This window comes from Alternaria alternata, assembly GCF_001642055.1.
Source record: "Alternaria alternata strain SRC1lrK2f unplaced genomic scaffold CC77scaffold_15, whole genome shotgun sequence".
Lineage (NCBI taxonomy): Eukaryota > Fungi > Ascomycota > Dothideomycetes > Pleosporales > Pleosporaceae > Alternaria > Alternaria alternata.
The window spans coordinates 703564-728596 of record NW_017306204.1 but is presented as its reverse complement, the minus strand read 5'-3'; the positions used below and the strand labels follow the sequence as shown (position 1 = coordinate 728596).

General features: G+C 51.5%; 12 protein-coding genes across 12 annotated transcripts; 8 read left to right on the top strand and 4 right to left on the bottom strand.

Annotated features, from left to right (window-relative positions):
* Nucleotides 1–304: 304 nt before the first annotated feature.
* Nucleotides 305–3609, bottom strand: CC77DRAFT_939710 (ubiquitin carboxyl-terminal hydrolase 2; the record flags this gene model as incomplete). The annotated part of the gene is made up of 3 exons (XM_018534692.1): nucleotides 305–1228; nucleotides 1280–3400; nucleotides 3451–3609. The coding sequence occupies 3 exons, from the start codon at nucleotides 3607–3609 to the stop codon at nucleotides 305–307; spliced, it is 3204 nt and encodes a 1067-aa protein (XP_018384134.1).
* Nucleotides 3610–3888: 279 nt separating this feature from the next.
* Nucleotides 3889–6885, top strand: CC77DRAFT_1022241 (ubiquitin binding protein). The gene is made up of 5 exons (XM_018525420.1): nucleotides 3889–4229; nucleotides 4285–4417; nucleotides 4468–4752; nucleotides 4805–5564; nucleotides 5610–6885. The coding sequence occupies exons 1-5, from the start codon at nucleotides 4156–4158 to the stop codon at nucleotides 6572–6574; spliced, it is 2217 nt and encodes a 738-aa protein (XP_018384133.1). The 5' UTR covers nucleotides 3889–4155; the 3' UTR covers nucleotides 6575–6885.
* A 30-nt stretch (nucleotides 6886–6915) lies between these two features.
* CC77DRAFT_906715 (hypothetical protein) lies at nucleotides 6916–7665 on the bottom strand (the record flags this gene model as incomplete). Its single annotated transcript, XM_018533621.1, has 1 exon — nucleotides 6916–7665. A coding segment is annotated over one exon (750 nt), but the record flags the coding sequence as incomplete, so codon positions are not given.
* A 499-nt stretch (nucleotides 7666–8164) lies between these two features.
* CC77DRAFT_1073715 (hypothetical protein) lies at nucleotides 8165–9535 on the bottom strand (the record flags this gene model as incomplete). The annotated part of the gene is made up of 1 exon (XM_018529195.1): nucleotides 8165–9535. A coding segment is annotated over one exon (1209 nt), but the record flags the coding sequence as incomplete, so codon positions are not given.
* A 1329-nt stretch (nucleotides 9536–10864) lies between these two features.
* Nucleotides 10865–12952, top strand: CC77DRAFT_1010617 (hypothetical protein; the record flags this gene model as incomplete). Its single annotated transcript, XM_018523659.1, has 2 exons — nucleotides 10865–12616; nucleotides 12803–12952. The coding sequence occupies 2 exons, from the start codon at nucleotides 10865–10867 to the stop codon at nucleotides 12950–12952; spliced, it is 1902 nt and encodes a 633-aa protein (XP_018384130.1).
* Nucleotides 12953–13794: 842 nt separating this feature from the next.
* On the bottom strand, nucleotides 13795–15632 carry CC77DRAFT_1032756 (cyclohexanone monooxygenase; the record flags this gene model as incomplete). The annotated part of the gene is made up of 4 exons (XM_018526764.1): nucleotides 13795–14120; nucleotides 14186–14587; nucleotides 14643–15411; nucleotides 15459–15632. The coding sequence occupies 4 exons, from the start codon at nucleotides 15630–15632 to the stop codon at nucleotides 13795–13797; spliced, it is 1671 nt and encodes a 556-aa protein (XP_018384129.1).
* Nucleotides 15633–15834: 202 nt separating this feature from the next.
* On the top strand, nucleotides 15835–16283 carry CC77DRAFT_207352 (hypothetical protein). The gene has a single exon (XM_018530637.1). The coding sequence runs from the start codon at nucleotides 15938–15940 to the stop codon at nucleotides 16163–16165; it is 228 nt and encodes a 75-aa protein (XP_018384128.1). The 5' UTR covers nucleotides 15835–15937; the 3' UTR covers nucleotides 16166–16283.
* CC77DRAFT_993239 (beta-lactamase/transpeptidase-like protein) lies at nucleotides 15978–17979 on the top strand. The gene is made up of 4 exons (XM_018536404.1): nucleotides 15978–16944; nucleotides 16999–17170; nucleotides 17231–17333; nucleotides 17392–17979. Exons 1-4 carry the CDS (start codon nucleotides 16403–16405, stop codon nucleotides 17802–17804), a joined length of 1230 nt encoding a protein of 409 aa, XP_018384127.1. The 5' UTR covers nucleotides 15978–16402; the 3' UTR covers nucleotides 17805–17979.
* A 31-nt stretch (nucleotides 17980–18010) lies between these two features.
* On the top strand, nucleotides 18011–21442 carry CC77DRAFT_1096594 (hypothetical protein). The gene is made up of 2 exons (XM_018529850.1): nucleotides 18011–20249; nucleotides 20312–21442. Exons 1-2 carry the CDS (start codon nucleotides 18381–18383, stop codon nucleotides 21167–21169), a joined length of 2727 nt encoding a protein of 908 aa, XP_018384126.1. The 5' UTR covers nucleotides 18011–18380; the 3' UTR covers nucleotides 21170–21442.
* A 55-nt stretch (nucleotides 21443–21497) lies between these two features.
* Nucleotides 21498–22395, top strand: CC77DRAFT_1096593 (hypothetical protein; the record flags this gene model as incomplete). Its single annotated transcript, XM_018529849.1, has 2 exons — nucleotides 21498–21885; nucleotides 21942–22395. 2 exons carry the CDS (start codon nucleotides 21498–21500, stop codon nucleotides 22301–22303), a joined length of 750 nt encoding a protein of 249 aa, XP_018384125.1. The 3' UTR covers nucleotides 22304–22395.
* A 736-nt stretch (nucleotides 22396–23131) lies between these two features.
* On the top strand, nucleotides 23132–23934 carry CC77DRAFT_940088 (hypothetical protein; the record flags this gene model as incomplete). The annotated part of the gene is made up of 3 exons (XM_018534711.1): nucleotides 23132–23437; nucleotides 23552–23752; nucleotides 23818–23934. The coding sequence occupies 3 exons, from the start codon at nucleotides 23132–23134 to the stop codon at nucleotides 23932–23934; spliced, it is 624 nt and encodes a 207-aa protein (XP_018384124.1).
* Nucleotides 23935–24181: 247 nt separating this feature from the next.
* CC77DRAFT_939700 (pre-rRNA-processing protein TSR2) lies at nucleotides 24182–24799 on the top strand (the record flags this gene model as incomplete). The annotated part of the gene is made up of 2 exons (XM_018534690.1): nucleotides 24182–24209; nucleotides 24258–24799. The coding sequence occupies 2 exons, from the start codon at nucleotides 24182–24184 to the stop codon at nucleotides 24797–24799; spliced, it is 570 nt and encodes a 189-aa protein (XP_018384123.1).
* Between the last annotated feature and the right edge of the window lie 234 nt (nucleotides 24800–25033).

Sequence of the window (25033 nt, the reverse complement as noted above, 5' to 3'; positions counted from 1 at the left end):
ATAACGAGGCATCTAAACTTCACGACGTCTGGTTTGACTCACCCGAATAGTAAATTTGATGAACCGCATCTAGCCGGGCCCAGTTTTGGTGTATGACGCAAATGAGATGTGTTCAGGAATAATATTCAAGTGGTATATATCCCAACGCCAGGTATGCAATACTCTTACCCAGAGCATGTAATGTCGTAAGCCTCAACAAAGTATGAACAGAGAGACCATCGTGAACCCAAATGACTTGTCGCTACTCAAAACTCAAACGCGCCTTTCCACTCAGAATCTCGGACATGCCAAGGAGTATGTCCTCCTAGAACGCGCCGCCGGCGACCCTTTCGCGTTCGTAGAAAACAATATAAGCCTTCTCGTTCTGCAAACGATTGTGTGGCGGGAGATTCCCCGGGTCGAAATCTGTAATTTTGTCGTCGTTGAACGACCTCCAGCACCCTCTCGATTTATCCTTGACGAACGCGATGTAATGTCCGCTTCCAAGCGTAGCGCCAATATGCCAGATCACAGCGTAGGCATTATACACATAAGGTCCGTTCATAGTGGGGTCACTCTTGACACCCGCAAGCTGCGCAGGCCCATCTCGGGCTTTCTCTGACACGTAGCGCTCTTGTTCGAGGCTCATGGGTGGTTCGACATAGGGTCCCATGTCTAAACGTTGGAGGGGGAAATTAACAGGCGTCCGGACCTTCCGGGCACTTTCAGTGCGAGAAGCACTGAAGCGTTTAAAGTGAATGACGAGCGTGTCAGGCGCGCGGGTGATAGTGATCTTCTTCACAGCCTCGCGATCCTTCTTGCAGCGAGGGCAACGCCATAGCTCATCTCCTGCTAGTCGCTCCGGCGCACAATATGAGTTTAAGCATTGGCGTAAATCGCATTCACCGTCGCGGGGAATTTCTACGCTGATGCTCCAGAAGGCTTCATATGTTGTGCTCGTCACGCCGCATGTCTGGCATGTTAGTTGTGAAGCGTGTTGACCGGCGAATAGACCGCCAATGACAGACATGTCCCTATGTTGATACCTTCGCCATTCAATCATGGCTGAGTACTGACGGGGGAATCTCTCTCGCGTCAACTCTTCCGCATCCGAGAGCGGTTTGAGTGGTGGTTTGTTCCACGTTAAATTCAAGTCCTCGTGCATGTAATCTAGAACGAATTCGAGAAACTCTTTGGCGTCTTGCTGCTCGTCGATTCCCCATTGTGAATTGAAATGACCACATATACGCTACTCAACATTAGTCATGCTTATTCTCTGCCTCTGTTCTTAGAAACTTACTCTGAACGTGCTGGGGCGGACGGATCCGACATCGCCTTTGTACAGATTTGACAGCAGGGTTGCGTACGCCTCTGGTAGGATACCCTTGGTTCCTTTCCAATTGTCTCGCTGCAGATCACGCTGATATCGTCCGGTGAGAAACAGGTCTGAAAGCAATAGATGCCCACTAAGGCACTGCACTACAGAGTTCATGTAGCATGTGACGCCAAAGTTCAGTAGTCCAGTCCGGTGCAATCTCAAGTTACTAAATTGAGGCTGCCCATTGTAAACAACATCTCGAGTTTGTTGCTGTCGCTCGTGCACGCCACTATAGCTGACTCGAGGCACAGACGGCGGTGGCCGCGAAGGTGCAACAGGTATGGCAGGTGCGACGTATTGATTGGTCGATTGGAATTTGGAAGGGTACATCATAGACGACTGTTCGGCTTCGACATCGGGATATCGACGCAGAAACTCTTCTGTTGAGCGATAGAATGGCGACGTAGGCTCCTCTTCTTCCTCGCCTTCTGCTGGAGGTACTTGAACAGCAGCACGTCCTTTTCGAGCTTCCTCCAGCCATTGTTGTTGTTCTTCCTGATCCATGGGAACATATTCGCGTCTTGATCTTCTCTGCGTATTGTTTCTCGCAATGTGGCTAGCGGCGGGTGATCGTCGGATAGCCCGAGTTCTGGTTGGACCAGCCGCCATTGCTGCAGCGGTAGAGGACATCTTCAAAGCTTGTGGGCCCACCAGATCTACCCAAGCATCAAGTCCACCTTTGAGGAGGACTGGGGGACGCTTGAGTGGTTTGTCGGCGTTGAACTCGTGCAAGGTGTCAAATAACCGCTTCAAAGCAACTTCGCTATCTGATCGATTGTGCCTATGCATGAAGTCAATGTTCTTAGTTGACTCGTCATAATACACGACTACGTCGAAGTCGGCTCGCCTATCGAACATGTCCTGTTCGTCGTCTGGTGATATGATCAGACGATCTTGAAGCTGTTCGGCCGAGTCGCCATCACGCAGTGTTAGTGGCTCTATGCACATGATGTTGCGCACAAAAACATGTCCGGCGTCGTAGTCTGTCCTATCCCGCACGTCGATGGTGAGTACATTGTACATACGGTAATAGTCGTAAAGCATGCTGGCGTCGATCTCAAGTTCCACCGTCTTACTGACAGATCTTGTTCTACCGTTCGCATCGCGAAGATTTTGCTGAGCCGGAAAATACGAGTTCGGTGCACCGTTGACGTTAGGCGCATAGCTCGATGCGCTGGATGAAGCAAGTGAGTTTGTACGTCCTCCGGTCCCATTCAAACTTCTAGGCGTACTCCGAGGTGCGTTGATGCTTGAGGGGCCTGAGATATTCCGCGCTGGACTATAGGTAGGACTGGGCTCCTTTGGTAGGGAGGCTGCAAATTGTGTATCTAAAGGTAGTTTTGGTGGCGGTGGGGGCATCGAGAGAGGTGGTGGAGGCATGCCCCGGGGACCCATGATTCGATTTGTGGAATTGTAGTCTGCAGGTGACGGCATTTTGACAGAAAAGTCCTGGCTGGAGCGGGCGGACGATGTGTCGACCGTCGGGCCAGAGCCTCTCAAGTTTGCAAATCGTTGGGCGAGGTCATTGACTCCGTTCACCGACGACAAACTCTGGTGCACAGCCCGGCCATGCAGCGATTGTGGCTTCGGTTGCACGACCGGCTTTCTTCTTGCAGAATCCAGAGAAGCCGCAGGTGAAGCTCGGCCATTCGGAAGTTCCGTAGGAACCTCAGGAAGCATCAGCTCGTCGTCTTTCCGCAATGCAATCATTCCATTTCGGTTGCTTGGTGTCGTAGCGGGTGGTACAGAGGAAGTCCTATGATGGGCGCCGTTTCTCTTGTTATCGTTCTTAATAATGTCCTTGATGCGCACAAATCGCTCTTCGCTCGCCTTGATCTCCTTCATGAGGTCGTTGAAATCGCGGTGGATCTGGCTGCGACTACCGTTGATCTTGTCGTAGTAGTCACGGTGGGTAGGTATCAGTTCGGCGACGATTTGGTATGCGACGATGTATTCCCAGTAAGCGCCAGCGGGTGAGCGGTTGTTGAGCATCGTCTTGGCCGAGTTGAAATGTCCTCTGGCCCTATCCAGAAGGAGTTTGATCTATGTCTTGTCAGCGGCTGTCGCATACGGGGCGTGTCTTGGATGTGTACCGAGTGGTGTCTCAGCGACTCGGCCGTATCTGTTGCAGAGGCTATGATTTCGGCGATGGGTGGGAATGGGCCTACAGCGCCTCTGGAGTCACCAGCGCCATCGCCGCTCCTCCATGCGTCTGCGCCGGCGCCGTGGGAGCCATTGGTGTAGCCGTTCATGGTGGTGTTGGCGGGCAGAGGTCCTGAGGGCGGCCGAGGAGCAGCCGCACTCATAAACGCACTTTAGATGGTGGGCAGGCGTGCATGTTCGAGAGGTTCCAAGCAAGGCGCACCAGGATATGGTCGTGGCCGTAATTGAATACGTGTGCGTAGAGAGGCAGTGTTGATCGGGGATGCGGGGCGAATCGGGTGTCAGGTGATTGGGCACAGCGTTGTGTAGTCGGGCAGTGATTCTATAGCGGCTACAATAGCAATTTCCGGGAGGAGTTGGGTGCCTGGAGTGAAAGTGTCGGGCGTGTATGGCTCTCCCGCTGTAGGCAGGGTTGGAGCATGTGTCGGTCGATGCGGCTCATGGCCGCCGTCCGGCGTCATCGCCAAGACCCTGACCTCGGACAGCTTGCTACCTAACCTTCACTACTACTATCACTGCGCGCTATATCTCACCCGAATCGCTGCGCTATTCCAAGACCCAAGTCAGCATCCGGATACACTTCTACACCTTTGATAATCTGCAAACCATCCCTCAACTGGGCGTGCCTCAACACCATGGCGGGCTGGTTCGGGTCCTCGACCACGAGCGCGCTCGACGAGCAGATCGAGCGCGCCACATCTTCGAGCTTGTACGAGCTTCCTCAAGATATACAAGGCTTCTATATACATGCTGATATGTACCAGAGAGGATATGCCCCTCAATCTCGAGATATCCGACGTTATTCGGTCCAAGACAGTGCAGCCTAGAGATGCCATGCGCGCATTGAAGAAGAGGATAGGGAACAAGAACCCCAACGTTCAACTCGCCACTCTGAATGTACGACTGCATCTTTGAAAACATCTTGGATTTCTGCTGATCCGCTATAGCTTACCGACACGTGCGTTAAGAACGGCGGCGCCCACTTCATCCAAGAGATAGCCTCACGGGAGTTCCTCGACAACCTGACGTCCCTGTTGAAGGCACCTCCAACCGTCGCGCCCAATAATGATGTCAAGAAAAAGATGCTCGAGCTTATACAATCATGGGCGACTGCTGCTGAAGGGCGCCACAACCTGAGCTACATCAACGAGGTCTACCACAGTCTGCAACGGGAAGGCTACCACTTTCCTCCCAAGGAGAACATCTCCAGCAGCATGCTAGATAGTAGTGCGGTAAATGCCCTCCAGACATCTCAGGCACCTTCAGCGACTGACACTTGTACAGCCCCCAGAGTGGACCGACTCCGACGTTTGCATGCGATGCCGCACGCCCTTCACCTTCACCAACCGAAAGCACCACTGTCGCAATTGCGGAAACGTCTTCTGTGGCGCGTGTTCGAGCAAAAGCATCCCGTTACCCCATCTCGGCATCATGGACCCTGTGCGTGTCGACGATGGATGTCATGCGAAGCTTACCGAGAGATCGAGAGGAACACCGCTTTCAAGGGTCTTCGATACGCCCAGACCACAACGGACACTGTATCAGGGTTCAATGGAGCCGCGCAATGCGCGCGTCGAGGACAGCTTCGATGCAGACTTGAAGCGAGCGCTGGAGATGAGTTTGGACGAAGCCAAGGGCAACAGTTCTTCTGGCTTTGTGTCCCAGGCGCAATTGCAGCAGTCCAAGCCGACCAATGGAACAACAAAAAAGCAGCCTGAAGAGGAGGAAGATGCCGACTTGGCTGCCGCTATTGCAGCTTCTTTAGCGGACATGGAGGAACAGAAGAAGAAATACTCCACGACCTTCCGGGAACAGGCTTCCAACGCAAGCGGATCAGCACCTTTTGTTGCGCCCAAAAACGACTATGAGCTCACTCCGGTCGAAGCGGAGAATATCAATCTGTTCTCTACACTGGTGGACCGGTTACAACACCAGGCCCCTGGCACTATTCTCAGGGAGCCACAAATACAGGAGCTGTACGAGAGCATTGGGAAACTGAGACCGAAACTTGCGCGCACCTATGGCGAGACTATGAGCAAGCATGGTACGTAAGTCCTCCTGGTAGCCTGAACATCGCTAACAAGAACAGACACACTACTTGACCTACACGCCAAGCTATCTACAGTTGTCAGGTACTACGATCGCATGCTCGAGGAAAGACTGTCGAGCACATACAACCAGGCCAACGCCATGTATGGTCTGCCTGCTTCCACACAACGGCCGGCGTCCAACCTATACCCCAGCATACAGCAGTCAGGAGCGCCAGATGGGTCTGGAGAGAACTACTACTCAGGAAACGCGGCCCCTTCAAGTGCTTACGGACAACCCCAATCGCAATACGGTGGCGGCTACCAAGCTCCATACCCCAGTTTCGACAAGCGTCCACAGTCGTATGCTCCGCCTCAGGATCAATATCAACAACCATCGCAACCATACCCTAACCTTGCACAACCGCCACCGAATACTTCGTATCCAAATCCAGCCTCGCCACAACTACAGCGCCAAGTTTCGAATCAGCAATATCCCCCACAACAGTCTTCTGCATATCCACCACAAGCACCACCTTCCGACGCGGAAAGCGCAAGCTTCTACTATGGTGACAGCGCTGCTGCGCAACCCTCTCAACCCCCCATGCAACGTACTCAAAGCTACGGCTCTCAACCTTCGCAGCAACAGCAACCTCCTTCTCCGCAAGCATATGCTCGTGCTCCACCGCAGCAAACGCCCATTTCACCACCCGCACAACCTACGACTGCGTGGCAGAACCCACCATACCCCAGACAAGACCAGCCACAAGCTTCTCAGCAGGCGCCGCAACAAGCACCCCCACAGCAGCAACAGCAACAGCAGGCTCCACAGCAGTCAGCGCTGCCGCCACAACAGTACTGGCAACAGCAGCAACAAGCGCCTCAGCAGGCTCCACAGTCTTCGGCGTGGCAGGCAGCACCTTACGCGACAGGTGGGTATGGACCTGAGAGTTTCCCATCTGCACCGCAGAATCAGTTGCCCGCTCAACAGCAGAAGGTTGCCGATGAGCCTTTGATTGATTTGTAGAGAGGTAGACTGGGCTCTTTCCCGAGCTAAAGGTTTGCTTTGGGAAAATGACCAGCAAGTTCTGGGTTACGCGCTTCGTAATGGAACGGCGCGATTGACCGTCTCCAAAAAGACTGGTGACAGGATCGTTCTTTGAGCTTCGTCATCGTTTGTAGGCATTTACGTCTTAACATAATCTCAAATATCACCGGCGTAACACCAACTTTGCGCCGTCTTCAACAACCGATAATGACGTGCAGACGAATATATCTGTAACTATACATGTTCTCCATACTTTCTACTTGCACACTTATGTAAATCGATAAGCCTCTCTTGATGTCAGTATCGTTCACTCAGATATTTAGCCCAAATCTCTCCAACTCTTTCATAGCGCGACCTTCACAAACAGCCCTCACCCATCTATCTTCTATTCTACTCTCCTCTACAGCCCCCAACACAAAATTGTCCAGTTCGACATACCCCCAATGCGGTGCTTCAAGCCTCACGATAGCCCAGCTGCTGTGACACAACAACGGCGCCCTTGCCATGCGTACGTCTGGTTGCATCCAGTCATCTTGCTTGCCTTCTGTGTCCGGCCCGGGTTTGAGATAACTATCCAGTCTATCGACATGTGTACCTCGTGCTCGTGATATATGACCATCCGGCAAAAGAGGAAGTAAAGCCTCACACATGGACTGTGCTCCACTAGAAAGAGGAAAGTTTGGTCCAGATTTAGGTCGATTCCGCTCATTGCTGGCGGTTGAAGTCTGGGATGTTTGAGTGACAGAATTGTAGGTCTGTGTTGAGATGCCATAGCCCATTCTGTTTTGTCCGAGGATGTTGATTAGTCGCGTCACTTCCGCTCGTTCGGGATGTGGAATGAGGAACTCAAAATATGCTCTGCTTTTTGTTTGCTGGTATAGCGGGATGGTTATGTAAGGGAACGTAGAAGTTAAGCCCCAGGTTTGCGTGCAGGTGGTTGCGACTCCACCATCGTCGATGCGGAGCGGGATCACGCCTCGCTCTAGTAATAGCTTAAGTGCCCACCGCTGCGGTCTCTTATACCTTGCCTGTATTGTGGAAATATACTCGGTGCGGAAAGGTGTATGCTGGGGTGCGATCTCACGCTCATGAGCTAGGGCGATGAGCCCATACAATGTAGACCAGTCTTTTGTTAACCAGGGCTCTTGCCATGCTTCTGCTAGTTCTCGCTCTTCCTGTTGTGTCGCTGAGATCTTCAGGCGACGGCGGTGGGTAAAATGGTCAACTATAAGAATAGAGATGGAGAGGATGAGAAGTGGGAATGTGCTGGGTTTAGTGAAGCTATAGGGGGTCACGGCGGGTCGCTGGCCGAGTGTGCGATTTCGTCCGATCATCACGGATGTTGTTGCTCTTGTGACGAATGCTGTGATTGTTGAAGTTGTGGCCATCGTTGCTGTGTTAGACATAAGATACCTACCACGTAGAACAGCACATATGCATCGTCCAGCTAGTTAAGCCTTCCAGTAAGCGTTAATGTTGTATCGAGGTGTTCATGTCGGTTGTGTAGGCTTTGTATGCTAACAGTCTGACCTGTTCGTCATTGAAACATAGGTTCTTTTGCCCAGATCCGGCATGTTGTATCGCTTTGTTCGTTTGTTCGGGAAACGCTGTAGTTGCGTATTGTCCCTACATTCAGGATGACAATGAGCATGCAAATCCAGTTTTTCAAGCATTGAAGATTGCGAGGCAACCTGGCGTGGAGTTTGACAAGATTCAACAATCTTTCATTGTTTAGACGAAGCCTGGCTCCAAGCGTTGTTTCATCCAAATTCCTATCTCTTGTAATTGTGGGTTCTGTTCTACATCCGCGTCTGGTTGAGTCCAAAGACCTACGCCTTCGTGCGAATCTACTTCTACTCGCCCCTTGGCGATATCTTCGTATTGCCTCTTCTCTGCCGCATCAAGCCATCTCGACCGGCCAGAATGCGATTTCAGAATTTGACGCGCAATGCTGCGTTGTAGCATCCTCGCCAGCTCGTGTGTGGTATCGGATAGCGGACTCTGCAGGCCAGTAGTAATGTTCCACACTGGTAAGCTTAGTGGCATGGTACCACCTGGGGGGTAGTTTCGCGCGTAAGCACGACATCTGCTCAACGTGGGTATTGCTGGCGGGGCTTTGACTGCTTCTTCAAAAGTAGCATAGTGGTTGAGGGCCATCTGAATCTCGGGGTCGAGGGGCTGTATATCGGGTTGCAGCGACGCGAAGATGTCGTCTTGTGGTGGAAAGGTTAGTTGGGCATGGGGAGAACGAAAGAAGTGGATGGGTGAAGCGAATCGATCGAAATAGTCTTGTGGCTTCTTGAAGAGGACGTCACGCTGCTCCGACAGAGTCCTAGCAGGTATGATTGTGTTGTCTCTGTTAGCCTGCCAAGACGTCGGAGGTGGTGTTTTTGGGGAACGTTTCTTGGGTCGCTTGCGTTCAGTTTGCAGGTTTTCTACAGCTTCACGAATCGCTAACGAACCAGCCAGGTCTTCGTCGGCAGGAAGTTGTGTTTCATCGCCATACTGAGGCTCTGGGAGATCTTCGGGTTGGATGACTGCAAGCTCGTCTGGGAATACCCAATCTACGATTGGGTTATTGACAGCTGCGGCACCAATCCGACTCTCTCCAAGGCGGCACTCTGTCAGGGCCAGCATCGTTGCCAAGGAGCCGCCTACGAGTTCTCCGCATACACCAAGACGGGCTAGATAGGGTCGCGAGAATTCATCGATAAGCAAATGCTCGCAGACCCAGTCATAACCGAGCAATACATCATGACAAGGTGTAGGATACTGGTTCAAGGATGATGCGCGGTAATTGATGCGGACAACAGTCGCAGCACTTGAGTCTTGTAGCGTTGTTATCACGCGCTCCTCATCTTCCAGGCTTTTCTCTACCACTGGCCCTGGAGGGAGGTAGAGTAGGATCGGAGCCGAAGATTTTGGCGCACGGAACACGCTGTAGGAGCTCTGTTAGTATGTACACGACAAGCCAAGATGACGCCCAGAAGTCACGATCTCAAGATACTCGCTTAGGGTGGGGCATGGTGTTGGATTATGGAGGAGTCGAGCACCGTGAGGTCATCGCGCAGCATCGCGGGCTGTTTACCCGGGCGAATGCAACGACGAGAGCGCAAGAAGGAGCGACCAACAACGTCATGTGAAGAAATAGACGAGAGGCATACTTACTCAACTGTAAAGGAGCCGTTTGACCGAGAAGGGATCTCGACCCGTTCACATGGTGGTGGAGCGGTGACGGCCGAGTAAGGGCGTGTGAGAAGAGCGCATGAACCAGTGCGAAAGGCAAGACGCGACAGTTGGGGTGACGATAGGGCAGTGGAAGCCTTTAGACAGGAGTATCGCAGCATTAACGTGGAGCATGCAAGCGATGGTGGGCACAGTGTAGTCACAAGGCGCAAGGCGGGCAAGGCAGGCAAGAGGGAGAAGAGACCTCAGTTCGCTTGGGGTGTGTCGCTTCCCTAATCGGATGCGGTAGTCGGTAGGCGGTAGTTAGTAGCCGCCCTAGGGGAAGGGGTGACGGCCGCAACCCAAGCGCATCGACGACGAGCTCCGACCTCATGCAATTCGAAATTTGCGTGCGCGAAATACGAGTACGTGCCAGCGAATGCGAAAAGAACAAAAGACGTTAGTAGAGCTGTCAACCATCAACGAATGTCCGGTAGTGCTCAGGGGGGAAGTGGTGCGCGGGTCAGTATGTGGCGCGGCCTGCAGGGAAATTAGTTTAGCTGCTTTCAACCCCGAACTGGAGCTGGTCTGGTGCAGTCCACAACCCGCAAGCCTGATTCCATTTCTACGCCGCCTCCGCTCCCTGGTGCCGACTTGTCTTTCATTCTTGTCTGTCCTTGACCGCTGTGCTGCGCTGTGTGCGATTCTCCTTGTGGTGCTCCAATCCCGACAGGCTCTCCCTCAACCTATCCTATCCCGCCTATCTGCGCCTACGATCCGCTTCACAGCCTCACACAGCCGCGCAGCACCACACTCGGTACCACCTAATGCATGCGCCTGCACACCTCGCCCGGTAATTCCTCTTAATATAGCCTTTTTCGAAGATTGGGTTGTGCGACAACAAACTCGTGGTTCCAACATAGCAACCCCCCGAAACGCTTGTCGCGACGAGCCCCGACCGCCAGTCTGACACGTGCTTTTTCATACAACGCATCCACGACACACCTCAAACCTCTACAAGGCGGATACGCATACGAGAAACTGGCGGTTGCCGAGTAATACCTGGGAATTCTGCTTCGGGTCGTTGCCCGTTAGCTTATCGATATGGCGGAAGTATCCAAGCTCCGCGCAATTCTCACACTGTGCAAGAATCTGGTGCTGGCAGCATTGCTCTACGCAGCCATCTACGGTGTCATCACCTTCATAAACGACCCTTCCGTAGCCGCAAAGGGCAAGATTGGCATCCCTGCCTTCTTGGACAAAGCTGGGCCTACCGAATTGATCGAGACGACCAAGGCAGGAGTCAAAGTCAAGTTTGCGGGCACCACCAAGACCGTTACTATCAACCCTCACGCCAATGTCTTCAACCGTCCTATCACCGCTGTAAAGAACAAGGACGATTACTTGGGTCCCCGCCCCCATGTCGATACCGAGGCCGACATTGATATGCTGATTGAAGAGTGCCGGGGTACTTATGCTGGGATTGAGAAGATGAGGAGGCCGTTTGACTGTCTGAAGTTCTTCGCTGAGGGCGAGGACCGCTACTACAGCCTCCCAGAGCCCGCCGACCGAGCCAGTGCTTCAGACCCCCGCAAGGCCGACTTCATCGACGCCGACGGACACGGCAAGACTCTCGAGAACTATACACCTATAAAAGACGCGATTGCTGCCAACGGGTCCAACATCGGCACTTGCCCAGGTCCAATCATCCCGTTTCACACCTACTGGACCGGACCTGCTACGTGGAGAGTCGAGGCATTCATCAAGAGCTACCTCTACACCCAGAATCTGGCCTGCTCTCGTCTTTGGTTATGGCTCGACACCGATCACAACCCCAACGCGGTTGAAAACATGCTCAACAAGGACGCCCTATTCGCCCGATTCATTCCCCTGGTCGACAGAGGTGACATTGTTGTCAAGGGTTGGAAGTTCCCCAGCCGCATTCCATTGGCTACTGACAAGGAGGACAAGAACGGTTTCGACTACTACAGCAAACCTGGAGCGGTAAACGCCAAGGGAGAGAAGGATGTGGCCGAAAACATCATCGAAGACAAGACTGGTCAACAGTGGCTCGTTCTCACTCAAAAGCAGATGACCTTCCTTCCAGTCGCAGTTTCCGATGCCGTTCGTTTCATCGTGTTGCATATCTATGGAGGCGCCTACTTTGACATGGATGTTCTCATGCTCCGAGACATGCGACCGCTTCTACTACCAAAGGAGCACTCTTGGGCAGAGCGATGGGCTGCACACCCCCACCCTGGCGACTACAACACAGCCATCATGTCACTGTCTGCGAACTCCTCCCTCTCGTCATACTTGCTCTACGGCGGCATCAGAATGGGTGTCAACTTCCATCCACGCGTGCTTGGTCGTATGGCTTGGAAGGACGGACGCGATCAAGAGTTCAAGATGTTTGAGACTGCTGCCTTCGACCCTATCTGGACCGAGTTCAACTGGGACCGTGAGGGACGATGCACAGTACCATGCATCCGCGATTACAGCGCAGTCTTCAAGGGCAAGATTGGCGGCGTCAAGGATGAATGGGAGAGCTACGATGGACCCCAACTAGATCGCATCGACCTCAAGGACGCGCAACGCAAAGAGCTTAGGACGGCTGGCGATGCATTAGCCAAACGCGGGGAGGAAAATGTGCCCGCTTCTGCTGCTTTACCTACGCCCAATCACGGCGACAAAGAACATCCCGATTCGTTTCAAGCCACGCTTGACGAAGAGGCTGAGCTTCGCAAGGCCGGTGTGATTACTGATTACGTTTTGGCCGAAGACAAATTCCCACCCAACAACCGTACATTGGAGAACTTCTTCCGGGGTGCCTGGACCTACCACATCCACAATCAGGTAAGCTTACTCCGAAATTTCTCCCTTTGTCGCTCTCTCACATATGTGGTTGCCACCTCAACCCCGCTTTGGCGCTTCTAGCTCGTCTGTCCCTGCAGCAGCTAGCTTGGCAACGGCTCGTGTCTGGAGATCGCAAGCTAGTACTCTACAAAAGTAGAAAGAAGTCACGCTAACAATTTGTTACAGTGGATGAAACATCCTGAACCTTCGTCATGGATCTCGGTCCTCGAACACGCTCACGACGGGTTCATCGCTGGCAAGCGCACGAACGCTTATGGCGAGAAGTGGACGGGTCCCAGCATTATGCCATACAACTACTGGCCAGAGTATGTGTGAGCCTCCGGCTGAGCCGAACCTTAAGCCCCCTTCTGCGATGTTGAGAAGTCGAACATCAAGGAGGTTGCCGCGCCGAATATCGCGCTGTGACGACTGCGACTGGTTCTTACCAACGGCAAGTTACTCATTACGTCACACGATCACCAGCATACTCCGATGGACGTCCCTATATCACTCATCATCTCATCCAACACCACTTTATGGATCACGACAACGTCAAGTCATCTTCACCAAAATAAGCGCAGCATAAAGCCAGATCTACAGCTATCTGCTTTTGGAGTTCCCGGTGTTTACATGTATCTTCATTGTCCCGCTCGCTTTGGCGGCATATACCCTTCGTTTCTTGTTAGTCTTTTCATCATCGGTTTGGGCCGTTGATACTTGTCCTTTAGGGGCGCATGCGCCAGCCAAACTTAGGTTTCTAATTCGTCACATCAAACATAAGCAGAGAGATTTAACGAGGTGTCGTCATGGCCAGAACAAAATAGAAAATATTACATCCATAGACCTCTTTCTGAGTATGCTGCTGGTTGCGTCTAAATCATCACTCTGTTGGTCGCTCTCTCGACCTGTTGCGATGTCCGGTACATTCTCCTATTGATTTATATCTCTACAGTTTCACATCTATGCGGGTACGCCACCATCTAAACCAGATCCCTGAAGCTGCAGACGCCAATTCCAGGACCATTTACCTACTGTCACTGTTTGGAGGAAAGCACGCTCATGGAACAAATAGTCTCGGAAACAAGGCATTTACTCATAGGCAGGTAAATACATGCCGCAATCCAGAAAGAGAAACAATCATCTTCCGCAGTCAACTCATCGCATTACAACCCTCCCAATCACTTCTTCACCTTTTCAAAGCCCTCGAAGTTTGGCAGCTTGGCTCTGATCTCATCCGCATACGCCGGCAACCCTCCAGCGTAGTTGACCTGCTCGAAAGCCTTACCTGGCATACTCCCGCCCATATATGTACTCTTCGTTGTTGGGAAAAGACTCTTGTCGCTCAACTCATTGATGCGCGCCTTCCACTTCTTACTTGCATCGTCTGTCGGATTGACATACTTCAAGCCCTGTCGTTCAATCTGCTTAATAGCATCCACGATCCAGCGACCTTGTACTTCGACGCTCGTCGGACCATTGGAAAGAAGTGTCGGACCATGCGGACCTAGAATTTGGAAGCACAGAGTCAGTGTTTGTCTCACAAGCAGTTCATACTAGGACATGTCTCACCATAGAGATGGAACATATTCGGATATCCAGCGATAGTAGTACCGAGGTATGTGTATGCCGCCTTCTTCCACTGAGACTGCAAAGTCACGCCGTCAATGTTCTTGAGACCCATAGATGTCATGCCGCCAGTAGTGATGTCAAAACCAGTAGCGATAACGACGACATCGAACTCATGGACTGTGCCGTCTTGCAGTTTGATGCCTTTGGAGGTAAAACCAACGATTGGGTTGTTCTTGATGTCAACAACATCTACGTTCGGACGGTTGAACTGTTCGTAGTAGGTCTGTTCGAGACAGGGACGCTTGACGCCGAAGGGGTGAGGCGGTTCTAGTGGAGCGAGGAGGTCTCGAAGTCTGGGGTCGCCAATGCGGGTGCGCACGTTCTTAGCCCAAAAGTCATACGCTGTGTGTATGTTAGTTGCTGACATAACATGTTTGATACAGATAACATGACTTACCCTTCCTGTTAGCTTTCATGTCAAAGAGGTAGTCCTTGTAGTTGGCCAGCCAGAAGCGGAAACCTCCTTCGTCCCATAATTTCTGGTAAAACTTCTCTCGCTCTTCTTCGGTGTCTTCAAATGTGCCCTTCTCGTAAAGACCATACAAGAATCCACCAAAGTTTCTCTCCCGGTAACGGAAGAGTTCGGGGTAGAACACTTTGGTGTCGTTCTGCTCTTTAGCGGTGAGACTTCTCTTCCGCATAGGAACGGCTAGGTTGGGTGTGCGTTGGAAAACCTTGAGCTCGCCAGCAACAGGACCCCAAGCCTGCGTGATTTGTACACCGGACGCACCTGTACCGATGACAGCACACTTCTTTCCGCGAACGTCGATGTTCATGTCGGGCCAGAAAGAAGAGTGGTGCACAATACCTTGGAAGTCATCAATTCCCACAAATTCATCTGGAATGTAACGCTTAGCAGCGAAGCCTGCCGCAACCACAAAGTACTTGGCCTTTGCTGCGCGGCCATCAGCGGTTTTGATCGTCCATTTGCCCTCTCGGGTGTTGAACTGGGCGTCAACCACAACACTATTGAAGGCGGTCTCCTTCTTGATACCAAGGACTTTGTCGCAATGGTCAAAGTATGCACGCAGGTCTTTGTAGTCGGGATAGTTGCTGGGCCACACCCAGTCCTTGTAAGTCTCTGGGATAGAGAGCTGATATTCTGGGATCTCAGAGTCCACGCCAGCCCCTGGGTAGCAGTTCCATCTCCAGGTGCCGCCAAGGTCCTATGCATGTCAGTAGAGACCTGAAGTTAAAGGTAGCATGGAATTACATTGCCTGCTTCATAGATGACAGTGTGGAAGCCCGCCTTCTTCAGCTCATACCAGCAGTAGATGCCACCAAACCCGCCGCCCACAACAAGGGCGTCGACATCGAGATTGTCGGCGTATGGCCCCGTAGTACCGCGGCGTTGAGCGTACTCGTGGAGTTCAGTCTTGATCTTCATATCGGAATCAGAGGTTGGTCAAAGAAGTTTCTGAAAAGTGGTTTGAACTGAAAGTGTATACTATTCCCCACGCAAATACACCTACCTTATATCCTCATAGCTGCTCTCCACATTTGGAATATGTGTACCTGTACACGTTGTACTCTACAAACAGAGACATGGTCGCCGCCGGCTCCGTTCTTCCGCTTGCGTTTCCGCTTCCCATCTTAAAACAGCGAATGGAGTTCTAATCCGGCGGACCCGTCGACATCCGCAAGGGTATCCGTAAGCCCGTTACACAGCTCAGATGACTTTCCAGCCTCTGAATGAAGCGATATTCTTTATTTTGCAATCTGATAGGCTTGGCTTATTGCGAGACTATTGTTTCTAGGATCTGTACGTTTTGTCGTATGTATCGTATCGGCGAACACACCTGGCTGCGCTTCCGCACCCACTTCCGCAATAGTCGACACCGACAGCTTGGCACGGGCGGGGGCGCGGATCATCGACACTTTGCATTAGAAAATACCAACATCGACCTTGAAAGCGTTTAGCGAGGTGCGGGGAGGTAATGTGACTCTTCCACATCAGCTCACTTTGCCCTTCTTTGCGGAGATTGCGGTGCCGGCGAGGATGGATTAGTGGAATGCCTCAAACGTTGACATCGAGATCGTAGGTGTTTGCGACGTGTATTTACCATCGAGGAAATGTAAATATCGAACAGCAGAACTGCTGCGCATTCCTGTACTTGATAGTCGTTTGTCTCACCTTCGAAGAAGATAGACTTCAGCATGAGCAAACTATCCGCTCAGACACTGTCCCAGCTTTCGCAAGCCGCCGACGATGCATGTACAGACCAGATAGCTGGTATCCCGGGTGCGGTGGTTGTGGTTGTCGGTAAGGATGGCAAGGAACTCTTCTCCCATGCAGCCGGAAGACGTGGAGCAGGCAGCCATGAGCCTATGACCCTCGATAGTGTGTTTTGGATCGCATCGTGTACGAAGATGATAGTGGGCGTTGCTGTGATGCAGCTTGTTGAGAGGGGTGTATTAAGCTTGGATGACTCGGCGCAGGTGGAATCGCTTTGTCCAGAACTGAAAGCGGTTCAGGTCTTGAAGGCCGATGGAACTCTCGTGCCGAAGAAGCGAGGCATCACACTCCGCATGCTGCTGTCTCACACTGCAGGATTTGGATACACCTTCTTCAATGAGAAGCTAAGAGACTTCAGTCGACCCGCGGGTTGGGACGAATTCTCCGGGTTAGAGTTCGACATCAAGCAGCCGCTCGTGCATCAACCCGGCGAGGGTTGGGAATATGGGCTCGGCATCGACTGGTATGTAAAATGGACGAAATCTGCATAAGACAAGTGCTGATGCGGTGTTCTCAGGGCAGGAAAAGTATTGGAAAGAGCAACAGGCCGTACGCTTGAAGAATACTGCCAGGAAAAGATTTACGCCCCGCTCGGACTGAAGAATGTTTCCATGAAGCCGCACGCCGAGATGTTGAGAAATTTGGCATATATGAACAGCCGAGATGGAAACGGAAAGCTCTCAAGGAGGGTAAGCACTGCGATTGGCATTCAGTCACAGGGTATATACTGACCTGTTTATCCGCGGTAGGACCACCTGCTGAGACGCCCTTTGTTACCAGACGAGAGCCATTCACCTAGCTTCTTCTACAGCGGGGGAGCCGGGTGCTTTGCAAAGCCCCGAGAATATGCCCGTAAGCACAGCTCTTTCACCCTTCGTGTGATCAATGATCAGCGTTTGACATGCATTAGAAATTCTGGCAATGCTCCTAAATGACGGCACGTCGCCCACGACCGGCGCACAGATTCTCTCCCCGTCAACCGTGGAAATCATGTTCCAGAATCAGATCACCCAATTTCCAAACTTCGCACGTCAAAGCATCCCGGCTGCGAAGCCGGATCTGACAAACGCTATACCGGAGATATATCCCGTACCTGGCAATGGCCCGCAGGGTTGGGGGTTGACATTTATGTTGAGCGGTGCAGGCGCAACCGGAAGATCTGCAAGCACTGCATTTTGGGCAGGCCTACCTAATCTTTGGTGGTGGTGCGATCGAGAGAAGGGGGTTGCTGGCATCGTCGCCACGCAGCTATTGCCTTTTGCAGACGGACAAGTATTGAATCTATGGGGTAAGATCGAGTCGGCGGTCTACCAGGCTTTGTAGACTGGAGACTAATACGGACGTTATATATGTCTGTGACAGCAACTGTGACGTGGGATGAGTGTCGTGACGCGGGATCGGAGTTGTGCGGTTGATACTAAGGATCGATCGGTAGAAAGAAGCCGAAGATGCGCTAGTCCTAAAGTAGAATGGCTGAGCACCGATATCAATCAAAGTGATGTTTTGTCAACGGCCCAACGTCCTGAGCGGTCCGATCCTCTGACACTCCTTTTCAGCTCTTCAGCAAAGAGGCCTCTCGATCGTGATCACCACATTCCACACTTGAATGCACCTATCGGCATATAGCGGAACTAAAAATTCCTTTCCACCATTTGGTCAGACCAGAGCTCAACCATGACGTATCCCAGAGTTTCGAGGCTTCTCATCCTCGCAGCTGATCCCCCGCATGGGCGAGGGTGAATGTGAAAAAGCGGGGTCGCTGCAATAACCTGTATGCGTCCGCGCTTAGCAACGTCGTATGCCGGCTACCTTGTATGCAGTGTAGTCTCTCGTTAAGATCAATCATTATCCTCCCCTAACTTGTCTCATCCATCGCCATCACCGACGTTACAAGCAAAAATGTTGAAGACTTTCGAAAGCAGTACTATGACCGAAGTACCCAGCAAATCTCATGCAGAAAGGCCCGACAACTCAACAACACCACCTAAATTATCGTCCGCGAACTCTCAGCCCACACAACAGCCCTTACCTCCTCGTCGTCAGCAATGGCGTAGCTGCGACTCGTGTAGGCGCGGAAAGAGAGCTTGCGATGCAGACAAGCGCGCCGATTTTACAAATCAAACGTGCTCGAACTGCCTCCGGAAGAACCAAGCCTGCACGTTTAACTGGTTGAAGACAGCTTCGGAGGGCCATCAAGAGCGGGATAGGAAACGGAGACGTTCATCGTTACAGAGTGGTTACGATCGTGCCGAAGATTCAGCATCCACTCGCTCTCTCAGCCACCATTTTCGAGCCCCGTTCGACTCTACCATAAACGGACTTTACTACGAGGTACCAAATCGAGGGACACAATCGCTGTCGTCTCTGGATCAAGATGACGAACAAGAAGATCGCTTCGATATCACGCAGAACGACAATGTGGACAATGGCTCGAGCGAACCGATATCTATTGATAACCCAAGTGCGGCACAGCCGGAAAAGAGTGATGAACAAGAATTCTTCGTCTCTTCCCGCGCCCGACGAGACTCATTAGACGTACGTCCTTATGGTCGTAACCGAAAAAATGACGCCAATTCTCCATTCATGGACATATTATTGGGGGAGAGGACATCACGAGGTTTCGTAACCAATGGCTTCTTGCGCATCTACAACGACAGCATGGAAAACTCCCTTTCGTGTTGGCTTACAGAACATAACTGTCCGTATACTATGACACGCTACAAGCCTTCCATCCTGTCTGCAAGTAAAGCCTCACGGGAATGGGGTGGATCCTGGTCTAACAGGATGTACAATCGAGTCATTCAGCTTGACCGAGCCTATGCAACCCTTCTTATTCGGAAACTAACACCTGATGAGGAGCGCATTGTCTCTAAAGCACTGAATATGACCATCATGTCTTTCGCTTCACAATGGGCTCAAGCAGGTGAGAGAGGGACCAAAGGTTGTCCGGCAGAATCCCGTTTCACGGCGGATGGATTCCCTCAGTCAAATGAGTTTGAGCGTTCTATGCAAGAGACTCTCTGGCATCAAACGTCTGAACTGCTTCATCGGGCTGCTAGCATCGACTCTTTTCGCGTGGTCTTTGCCTTGATCATCTTCTCGTTGACTCAGCGGCCTCTGGACACCACACGCCCATCTCTGCGTACCAACTCCAAGCTGGGGACGCATTACGAGGAGTTTCAAGCTTTGGTGCAGGATGATGACGCTCCGATTTTCCTTGAGATAGCTTTGCGACAGCTCCTCGCTCAACGAAGGAAACTGGAACGGATAGAACAGCAGATGGCAAGCCAAGGAAATGGAGAAACAGACCCGCTACGTCAGGAAGACCGAGATACGTTCAACTTATTGTATTGGTTAGGGGTTATGTTCGATACTCTATCTGCAGCAATCTCCCAACGCCCGGTGGTAGTCGACGATGAGGACAGCGAGTTACCACGATCAAACAACCACGAGTACGGAGAATCCCTTGTGTGGGCCAGCCCTCCTAGCATCTACAATGACCGATTCACAATGCCAAAGAATGCGACTAATACCTTTACTAACACCCAAACATCACAACCCTCTGCTGAAAGCAACGAGGTTTGGGGTGATCTGTTCACACGCTACGGGAACTTGGAAGTGGACCCTGGAGCAGCGAGGTGGCCATGTAGCTACAGGCTTGCCGCATCGACACTCAGCTCTGCCGCACCAGTGAAAGTGCTCTTGTTCCGGCGTGTGGCACATCTCCAAGCCCTGGTCTCGCGTAAAGCTTTATCCGACAGGATTGAGGTAAGCCAATGCTTTCATCTCTTCCGACTATGATCATTCGACTGACTATGCCATGCATACAGTCAGGGATAAACGCCGCATTCCAAGTATACAACCACTGGCATCGTAACTATGCTCCTTTCTTCTCCGACTGCGTAAAGCATCACGCCACTCTCCCTACACGTGTGCAGTCCTGGTACATTCTCTTGGCAGGACACTGGCATCTTGGAACCTTTTTGCTTTCCGATCTTCTCGCAACGATCGATTCGACCAATCTCTCTTCTTCTAACGAAAGGATTTGCCGGCAAGCTTCGAATCTTGTCGCTACGTTGCGCCGACAGAATGCTCTAGCAGTCGCCGACCTAAGTCTAGCAAGCATACACAGCGTCAATGACACAAAGGCGTCAAAAGATTTCCATTTCGCTTTGAGCCAAGCTGCGCTATTAACAGAGCCGTGGACAGTAGTTTTCGTGCGCTCATTATGCAGAGCCGGCTACATTCTGGTCCAAATAGCAGCTTCAGATCCAAGTGAGGAGGAGCAATCCCAGGCGAGACGGAGATGCAGCGATTGTATCGAGGGTCTCTGGTATCTCGGTCGTAAATCCGACATGGCATTCCTAGCCGCACGTTATCTATCGGATATGTTGGATGAAGCAATACGCGATATGAGTGCACGGACAGTCCCCGAGGATGAAGGGAGTGATAGTGTTCCGACAGTGTCATCGCATTATGACACAAATCCCAGCCCAGGGGCCGATGCAGCGACTGCTGGATGTCAACAATCGTTCAGTTCGATGGGTCCTTTTCCACAATGGCCGGTTGATGACCTGATGGGCGGTTGTCAGCCGGGTGGCAAGCTCAATGAGTGTGACATGCTGAATTTGGAACCTCCGATAAACGTCGATAGTGCTCTACTTTGGGATTTTAGTCTTCAGTGCTAGCGAGAGAGGTAAACCGTTGAACAGGAGTGTACATGTACATCACGAGGGAAGGGACGAATAGCAGGGTATTGTCGGGACGAAGCAAGGTGAATCAGCACTGAGTGAGAGGATTAAAGAGGTCAGGCAAGTAAATACATGAAATTTACGTCTAGACCCACGTGAGGAAGGTAGCTCTAGGGTGACTACCCGTGACATCTGTGGCAAGATATGTCCTTCTCGATGGCTTAAGATCTAGCAAATAGCAAACAACGAAAAAGCTTGAATATACAGACGCAGTGAGTACTTTCTCTACTTGAAACTACTGGTGCCATCGATCGTCAGCCATACCATGCTTCCACCAAAAAGCGATCCCGACTACGAAGAGCGATTAGAGCTTCTTTCCAATATCCAAGATCAGTGGGATCCCAGGACAGAATGTAGCAGGCTCATCCCTAAATCCATGCGGTACGATAGCTCCATCAGTACCTGGCCTCTACCAGTCCTACGAGGCATAAGCGCCCTCGCTAGTGATATGCCGGGCGATGACGCGTGGAATGAAGTTTACGATCTACTGGAAGAAGGACAGAAGAAGAGGATGAAGGACAAGTCAAACAATCTGCCAGCACAGATACAGCTAAGCGATTTAGAGTATGTCCGACAACACTATGGTGGGGATGAGCCGATTCAACGGGAAAAAGGAAAGGGAAAGTTGGTTGGTAAGGATGAGAACGTGGATGGTGAGTTCGACCTCTTGCTGAGTGCTTTTACATTGAACGACGACTGACATGCGCAGATACAGGATTGATTGCCAGAGACAACGACAGCCTCGTCAGCCAATCTGGCAACTTCACCAGCAGCGTCGGCATCACAACAGCAAATAAAGAAAGTCCACAGTATAAGCAAGGTGGCATCACCGCGTCAGAGCACGACAACGAAACAGATTCTCTTCCACCATCGATTCTCCCCGACGACACAGAGGCCGTTAGATTTCAGAAGTGGAATCGCTGGATACAACACTATTGGAATGTGGATGACTGCAAGGACCTCATTCCTGACGACATGTTTGAAAGAGCTCCAAATAGAAAACCAAAGCGTGGCGGGAGGTTAGAGAACTTCAGAGGCTCGTACAAAGGTGAGCTCCTAGAGCAACTTTAAAAGTTGGCTCGAATCACGGGATCTTTGCAAAGAGATGAGGCGTGGGCGAAGATTCGGGAGAAGTGGAATGGGAGATCTACGGGAAAGAACGGTAATAAGGCTATGACAGTTGGAGATGTGAAGTTTGCGATCGAGTTCTTCCGCAGCCAGGGTGCAAGTATAAGAGAGCCGTCTGCTGCTGCTGAAGGAGCGATAGCTAACGCTGCACCACAAAGCGACGAGACGCACTCTCGAGACAAATTAGAAGGGGAGGCAAGTAAAAGAGACAAAGAGCATGGAGATGTGAGAGGAGCCGTCCAGGAAGAACAGCATGTTGAAGAGAGAAGGTAAACTTTTGTTCAGCGTAAAGTACTTCTTCTTACTACAACAAATCATATCTAGAGCTATTTAGATATAGATAAAGAACCTAGAAGCCTATAGTGCTACCAATCTTTGTAGATCTTCTTGATTACAGCTAATGCATACTGTAAGGTAGGGCTTGTTGTTTCTGTTTTTGTCTGTTTCTTTGCTTCCCTGGGGTGAGAGAGAGATGAAGGTTGCGGAAACGGGACGTCACGGGAGTGATCGAAGAGTGATAAGATTGATAAGTCAACTAGGAGATGCATATATAGAGCAAAACGGCCGATAGAACGAGCGATATGAGATCGACAATATCATCAAATTGGTCGCTGGGTGTCATCAATTTGCCAATATGTTGGAGCCTTATCGGCGACTAGCGGGAATGACGTCATCATTTACCAACACCAAGAGCCACACACGTCCCATCCTATCTTGGCCAAAGCAGCCGACCAGCGACCCTGACAGCCTAAAATGGCCTCACTAGGAGATATGACACAAGTGTACACCCCAGATCCGAACACCGCGGAGCCCGCCAACACCCAAGCCATCATCTCGGCGCTCAACCTCCAAAAACATGTCGAAGGTGGCTACTATGCAGAAATCGATCGCAACCCACTTACCATCCCTAACCCCTTCTTATTGAAGAATGGCGGAGATGAAGAAGAAGATGTAAAGAACACGGCCGATAAACCCATGTCGGGTGACAACGCCATCAGAAATGCGAGTACAAGTATATACTACATGTTGAGCGCAGTGAATCCGCAGGGACATTTCCATAGAAACAAGGGCAGGACGGTATGATATCCTTTATGTTCAAACCCCTTGAACCTGCTAGCACATGCCAAGCCGGTGGAGGGAACTCGTATACGATACTCATGTTGAATATTGAGTGTTGATCTTGTCGCATAGGTACACACCCTAATCTCAGGTCGGGGCCGCTACGTCCTCATTCATGCCGATGAACCCGGCACTAAGAAACGCATCGAGACCTTCGTCGTTGGACAAGACGTTGCGCATGGAGAGAAGAGTGTGTGGATTGTCGAGGGTGGGAAATACAAAGCGAGCTTTCTACTTGATGGAGCGGAGGGGGAAAGGTTGTTGATTAGTGAGGTACGTATTCGTCACTGGGCTGGGATAGTAAGAAGGGGAGAGCTAACGTTATTGTGACTTTGCAGACGGTGATACCAGGATTTGAGTTCTCGGATCATGATTTCTTGACGACGGAGAGATTTGAGCAGCTTGTTACAACAGAACAGGCGAAGGAGTTGGAGTGGTTGGTGAGGAAGTCTTAGCCTGCCTGTTATTTGGAGAACCCTCAGGCCTTCGCTGAGGAATTGCAGCATGTAACCAAGAAAAGCAATTCTCGCCGCTAATGCAACTCTGCTGTGTATTCAATGTGGCGCAACGCGAGGGCGCGTCCTCACGTGTCAATGTGATGAAATGGCGGGGCCTAAATTTCCTATCGATAACGGGCAAAATTATCGACGTTTCGTGACGCAAACCCACGCTCAGCCATTCCGCTCAGTAACACATTCCAAAATGTCTTCAGCATTCGGCCCAATCGCAGGTATGTACTCGCACAAAAATGTAAATTATTTTCTGACGCCGTCTCTAGAGGCACACCAGGACAAATTCGACCTCGGAATTTGGCACGCGCTCTTCAACTGGGCAAACCTGACTGTCGCTGTCCAAAACCAATGGGGCGGGCCCGACTCCTCAGATAAACGCGACTGGCTCGCTGGCCAAATTTCAGAACTCTTCGCAGCCGAGCCTCTGACAGATGCGGAGGATGTTGAAGTCGTCCTTCTACAAGTCCTCGAGGACGAATTCGGCGTGCGGGTAGAAGACGAGACCGAGGTCGCCGTCGCGCGCGAGATCATGACGATACGGAAGGAGATTGGCGAGGGCAACACGGCGACGGTGGATGCGCTGCAGAAGAAGTGGCAAGAGCGCAAAGGAAAGGAAGTCTCGACTGGCAGTGTTAATGTCAAGGAGACGAACCAAGAGGGGGAATGGGACAGTGTGGATGAGGAGAGCGACGAAGATGATGATGTCGAAATGGGCGAAGCGCCTGCGCTTGTGCCCGCGAAACCGAAGCCAGAGCCAGAGGTGGACGATGAGGGCTTCACCAAGGTAGTCGGCAAGAAGAAGAGATGAGGCGTCGAAGAGGTGTACTATGAGCAACGATACCAGGCCAGCTGAGGCAAGAGGGAATGTTAGTAGTGATGTAGGTGACTACTGCGCGCATCTAGGATGGGCGCCCAAGACAGCAAGCAACACGCAGAAAGCGCGCACATTAGCACCGGATGATCAATGCGCTGGATGTAGTGTAGCATGCTCTACGCGCTGAGATAGAGGAGGAGCTTTCGCACTCGAACAAATACGTTTTCG

Bases quoted from the DNA above. Each gene is read 5' to 3' on its own strand.
- CC77DRAFT_1022241 (XM_018525420.1), top strand. From the start codon at position 4,156: ATGGCGGGCTGGTTCGGGTCCTCGACCACGAGCGCGCTCGACGAGCAG. The intron at 4,753-4,804 runs GTAAATGCCCTC...ACACTTGTACAG, and splicing joins GCATGCTAGATAGTAGTGCG to CCCCCAGAGTGGACCGACTC. The intron at 5,565-5,609 runs GTACGTAAGTCC...TAACAAGAACAG, and splicing joins CGAGACTATGAGCAAGCATG to ACACACTACTTGACCTACAC.
- CC77DRAFT_207352 (XM_018530637.1), top strand. From the start codon at position 15,938: ATGAAGCGATATTCTTTATTTTGCAATCTGATAGGCTTGGCTTATTGC.
- CC77DRAFT_993239 (XM_018536404.1), top strand. From the start codon at position 16,403: ATGAGCAAACTATCCGCTCAGACACTGTCCCAGCTTTCGCAAGCCGCC. The intron at 16,945-16,998 runs GTATGTAAAATG...CGGTGTTCTCAG, and splicing joins TATGGGCTCGGCATCGACTG to GGCAGGAAAAGTATTGGAAA. The intron at 17,334-17,391 runs GTAAGCACAGCT...GACATGCATTAG, and splicing joins AAAGCCCCGAGAATATGCCC to AAATTCTGGCAATGCTCCTA.
- CC77DRAFT_1096594 (XM_018529850.1), top strand. From the start codon at position 18,381: ATGTTGAAGACTTTCGAAAGCAGTACTATGACCGAAGTACCCAGCAAA. The intron at 20,250-20,311 runs GTAAGCCAATGC...CCATGCATACAG, and splicing joins CTTTATCCGACAGGATTGAG to TCAGGGATAAACGCCGCATT.